Raw genomic sequence first — 5,213 nt, 5'->3', positions numbered from 1 at the left:
AGTCGGACGGAGGAGAATCGAGCTTTGGACAAACCACTGCACCACACACTCTAAACAAGAACTGTTGTCTTTTGAGAGGGAAAAAAACGAGTGAAGAAAAGAGAGGCAGACTCATTGTGGCTCCTTTCCAGGGGGAATATCCTGCACCACAACTTGTTTGTTTTCTCTTTTCCGACTCCTCTCAGATCTCGATGCTTTACTTTGGGATTTGTGCTCCAAACCCATCAAATTCCTCTCTTGATCTTTCTCGTTGTCATTTGAAACATTTTGAGCAAAATCTTTTTTTCCAGAACTTTGCTACCCAAAAAACTGAGACAGACGTTTGCTCACTTGGACTAAAAGTTGAATCCAAGCCCTGTTCTGGAATGAATCTAGCCAAGACCAGCTTGTCTAGAGAGACTCTTCTGCATGCCAGCCGGATGGCTCTTGGGGGCCCCTGGGCGTCGGGGACCCCGAGCCCTGCTTCTGATTCCGAGCTGGGTTTTGAGCAGAACGCCTCCGGGGACTGCAGTTCTCCTGATGACTTTGGAAGCGGGAACATGAGGAGAACAGAACCGAGGCTTTCTCTGACACCTAGTTCAGGGGGACAGAGTCCAGACCTGACGCAGGCAGGAGTTGTTTCGCCAGACACAGCTGACGGGAAGGCTGTGGGGGGTGAGCAGAGGATCCGCAGGCCGATGAACGCCTTCATGGTCTGGGCCAAAGACGAGAGGAAACGACTGGCCGTGCAAAACCCTGACCTGCACAACGCTGTGCTCAGCAAGATGCTAGGTAAGACGGGGAACACAAACCCCAATCAGGCCAAAATGAAACTGTAATTGAAACTTTATGAAGGGCACCAAAACGTTCCAGTGAAACCAGACTGGTAAAATCTAGTTAGTGTTGGCAACTTTTTTTAAAGTTCAATAGAGAGAATTATGAGAATCATCTGATTATGATTAATTCATTTCTTGGCATTTATTTGAACTTTTTTTGGGGCATGAAATTGACCACATCAGGAGGCAGTTTCCTAAAAGCATCTCAAGATAGTCTTTCTACGATCAAAGTTGTTGGTTTGGGGAAACTGCACCCTGACCAGTTGCCTAAACTAACAATTCAACCTACAGTTTTGACTTCCAGTATGTATGTAATTGCAAGTCAATATTTGAGCAGTTTTTCTTTTCCTAGTATTTATAGCTCAGTTTGAAAACCCCACCCTTTGAGTCATTTTACTCTCAATACCAATATATAAAGAGCACTATTTAATAATGATGGTCAAAGTGTCTGACTGACAAATATACACATTTATGATTACACAAAATTAATATTGCATTTTTCTTTTGACAAAACTGTCAAAACTCATCCATCATTTAAATATGACTTAATAGTGATACAGATTTGAATGTTTAGTATATTAAGAGAGCAAATCAAAAGTTTAATATGTTTAACTAGATCTCCACATTGGAGTGGAAAACTCAAACCACTCCTCCAGCATTAATTTGTTATGTATCAAACTCCATTCTTTAGTCAAAATATGGAATCAACCGCTGATCTCCACTGAAACTAAAAACTTTTATGACCACTTTTTAACTGCGCACTAGGTGAGGATTTGATGAAAATAAGGGATTAAATGAAAATAAATAAATACTCCACTCTAAAATCTTTACTTACAGGTAGTATAATTGAGAATCAATGTAAGAGGAAGCAGCCACAGTCAGGGGTTACAGTGCATTATTGATGTTGCCATTGTGTCAGGACTTTCGCAATCTAACTAACTTATTTTAATGCATTTTCATTTTGTTATAAAGTGAGCAAAATAGACTGAATCATTTTTTATTTCCATTTGAAAAGGTTTTGGCATTGAACCTTTTAACTAGTATACTGCAATTCTTCATGTTGATGTCAGGAATAGCACAACACATTACGAAGATTGCATTTAGCAGTTTTTACCGACTTGCTTTTCTCTTACTATAGAGCGCAACATGCTCTTTTTTTCATATTACCTGCCCTCAAATTCATACAATGTCTTATATTCACACTTATCAGTGAAATTAAAGTCTGCTGAGTTCATTTGCAGCTTGAGATTTTAGAGCATCTGAGATTCAAAGCAGAAAGTGTCTGGAGGGAAGCATGTGTCTCAAACCCCTCGGCTGCTGGAAAGAGAAACAAACTGGGAACATCAGCATTGAACCTCTAAGCTGTTAGTACATCAGATAGATGGCGATTCACGCCAGTTGAGGTGTCAAGAATAGTGACAATAATAACCACCTCACAATTAAGCTGTTTGGAACATCTTATCGACTTTAATGTTGCAAAGGCTGATGTCATTCTGAGAGATTTGTTTACATTTTCATCACTGCTGTTGATTTAAATTAGACCCGACACCATCTCCAGGACGCACTAGCATTTATTACAAATACGTTTAGGCTTAATTCTAACACAACATAATGTGAATGCCAACAACAATAATATTTTAAGAATAGTAATACACATGTTTCCCTCTTATTATATTAGTAGGCCAAACAACTGGTAATTAAGAAAATAATCAATATTAAAATATTTTTTACTCACAGGCCTAGAATCTGCCGTTTGACCAATTTAGTGCCCGAGGCAAGATGCTAACTGATGCCCATTGCATCGCATCCAATTCCAGCACCAATCATTTGGGTTCATACACTGACACAGAAACTGCTTAACATTATGTCTTTAAGGTTCTTAATGGTCAATAGGTTCTAGGTTATTCCTCAAACATCGGAATAGTTTTTACAACTATTCCTCATGGAATTAAGTTTGGAGCAACTGATGTTAACTTTAGCTATTTATTACTTTCAACCAAAGTAAGCAAGTATAGCACTCTGCTACAAGGGTAACTACATTGCAATATAACTATTCTCAAAATCTTGAGGCGTAGGTATGTTGTTGTGGGATTTTTTGGGCAATGTTTCAAAAATAATAGTGTTAAAAGATTGTATTAGTAAAAATAATCTCATCTCGTCCCAAGCATTCGCCAATAGTGACGGCTCTGCTGATGAAGATGATGTTAATAAGGACTTTGATTTAGATAATGATAATCAGTGAGATTAATTGCAGTTCTTTTCTTGAGAAACTCATTTATCTGCTCAAGGTGCTAAAATGATGAAAATAGTGGTTATTATTTGTATTTTTTTTTTACCTCAGGTCAGGCATGGAAGGCCCTGAGTGCAACAGACAAGCGACCGTTTGTGGAGGAAGCAGAACGTCTCCGTGTCCAGCACCTCCAGGATCACCCGAACTACAAGTACAGGCCTCGCCGTAAAAAGACCACCAAAAAACTCAAGCGGGTTGAACCGGGTCTTCTGCTGCACAGTTTAGCCCAGGTAGGGGCACCAAGCCTCGGAATAGGACCTGGTATCGGCCCCTTGGGTGCAGAAGGTGTCTCTGGAGGTTCTGCTTATGGGCATCATCATCACTCCCACCACCTGCTGCATTCTCTTGGGCACTTCAGGGACTTCCAGGTGTCGGGACACCTAGACCTGGAGAGCTATGGCCTGCCCACTCCAGAGATGTCCCCTCTGGATGTTCTGGAAGACGGAGCTGGGGAATCTGTGTTTTTCCCCCAACATATGCAAGAGGAGACAGGGATGGGTGGCTGGAGTGGTTATCACCAGCACCTTCACCATCAAAACCAACATTACAGCCACAATTACAACAACCACAGTCACCACAACTCCATAAATGGTGCAGCAACACACAGTCAGGCTCCAGGAATGAGTGGCAGTTTAAGGACCAGTTTGAGTCCAAGTAGAGATTCCAGAGTTGATCCTAGAATGAGTTCTGGTGAGTCAAATATAACCTTGAGTATGAACTCTAGGTTAAATAACATCTCTAGTCACCACATTGCCCTACGAAGTACTATAAAGTGCCCACCAGCTCTTTCCGACTCTTCCTCCCCTGTTCTCTACTCCCAGCCCTCCATCAGCCTTCCTGAGCTAGTAAAATCCCACCAAATGCCACTTCAGCCCACTGCTCCTGTCAGCTACTTCAGTCAAATGTATGGGAACAGCGCTCCAAATGCAGCACATTACATGCCTTCTCACCTGGGGCAGCTGTCACCTCCCCCTGAAACGTCTCCTTCCTGCCCTTCCTCTTCTATCCCCACATCAACCTTTCCTCCTCCTTTGCACTTAGAGTCTTCAAATCCTGAGTCCTCTTGCAATTTGGGGTCTTCTTCTGCTGAGTTTTGGTCGGAGGTGGACAGGCATGAATTTGACCAGTATGTGAATGTTGGAAGGAGTAGAGAGGAGGTCTACGGACATGACGGGGGCTGTGGTGGTGGGTCCAAAGTCCTGAGTGGGCGCAGTAGCAGTGATGTAGGTAGTAGCATGAATAGCAGTTTAATTAACAGGGATGTCAGTAGCATTTTGAGTGGTGCTGGTGGATGTGAGGAAGGGAACAGCCCTCTTATATCTGCTCTTTCTGATGCCAGCAGTGCTGTCTATTACAGTGCCTGTATTACTGGATAAATACTCCATGATCTCATCCCTTAGATGTAACTCACACTTTGGTTTGTTTCATTTTAACCATTGTTACATGATCGGGAGAAGGCATTTGCGAAGGTATAGTTTGAGCTCATATTCTTAGTCATTGCCATGCCTTGCTTATTACTCATGGATTCCAACTGTAAATGTTAAATGTTTTTTTCTAAATAGATATGGGAAGTGAGAAGTGTTTATATTTTAATTTGCTTACTGAAAAAAGCAAATGTATAAAATGCTTAGTTTTAAATTAATGCATTCATGAACATGATCTTGAACAATTGACTGCCTAGCTAAGCAGCTTTCCGTGATAGCTACAGGCTAGTGTGGCTAGATTAGACTTGCTAGCATGGCTAATTTATGACCCATGGGATTGTTTGCAGGATTTGTGGGAAATGCACAAATGACTAGCTCATGGCACCTTTAAGGCAGAAGGTTTTGGCTTTAGCTGAGCAATCGCAAAATCAGCTACTGTCAGTATAGCTAGCATAGCAGATGGAACTCCATTTCTGTTGCATTACTCCAAGCGTGATGCCTTTTATCAAGAGATTGCCTTTGGATCCAAATGAATTGTAAAGAAAAGAAACAGGCTAAACTAGTGCATTGTCCAGAGGTTATATTTTCACTTTAGCCACTCAAGTAGCTTCTTAGAAAAAGAAAAATACTGTAAATGTTGGGCAGATAAAATAAAGGACAGCTGGAGAGCACCTTAAATTAGCA

General features: G+C 41.4%; 1 protein-coding gene across 1 annotated transcript; it reads left to right on the top strand.

Annotated features, from left to right (window-relative positions):
- Window positions 1-365: 365 nt before the first annotated feature.
- Window positions 366-4,481, top strand: sox18 (SRY-box transcription factor 18; the record flags this gene model as incomplete). The annotated part of the gene is made up of 2 exons (XM_079226544.1): window positions 366-771; window positions 3,157-4,481. The coding sequence occupies 2 exons, from the start codon at window positions 366-368 to the stop codon at window positions 4,479-4,481; spliced, it is 1,731 nt and encodes a 576-aa protein (XP_079082670.1).
- Window positions 4,482-5,213: the final 732 nt, after the last annotated feature.

Source organism: Taurulus bubalis (genome assembly GCF_910589615.1).
Source record: "Taurulus bubalis genome assembly, chromosome: 11".
Lineage (NCBI taxonomy): Eukaryota > Metazoa > Chordata > Actinopteri > Perciformes > Cottidae > Taurulus > Taurulus bubalis.
This window is presented reverse-complemented; position numbering and strand designations above follow the sequence as displayed.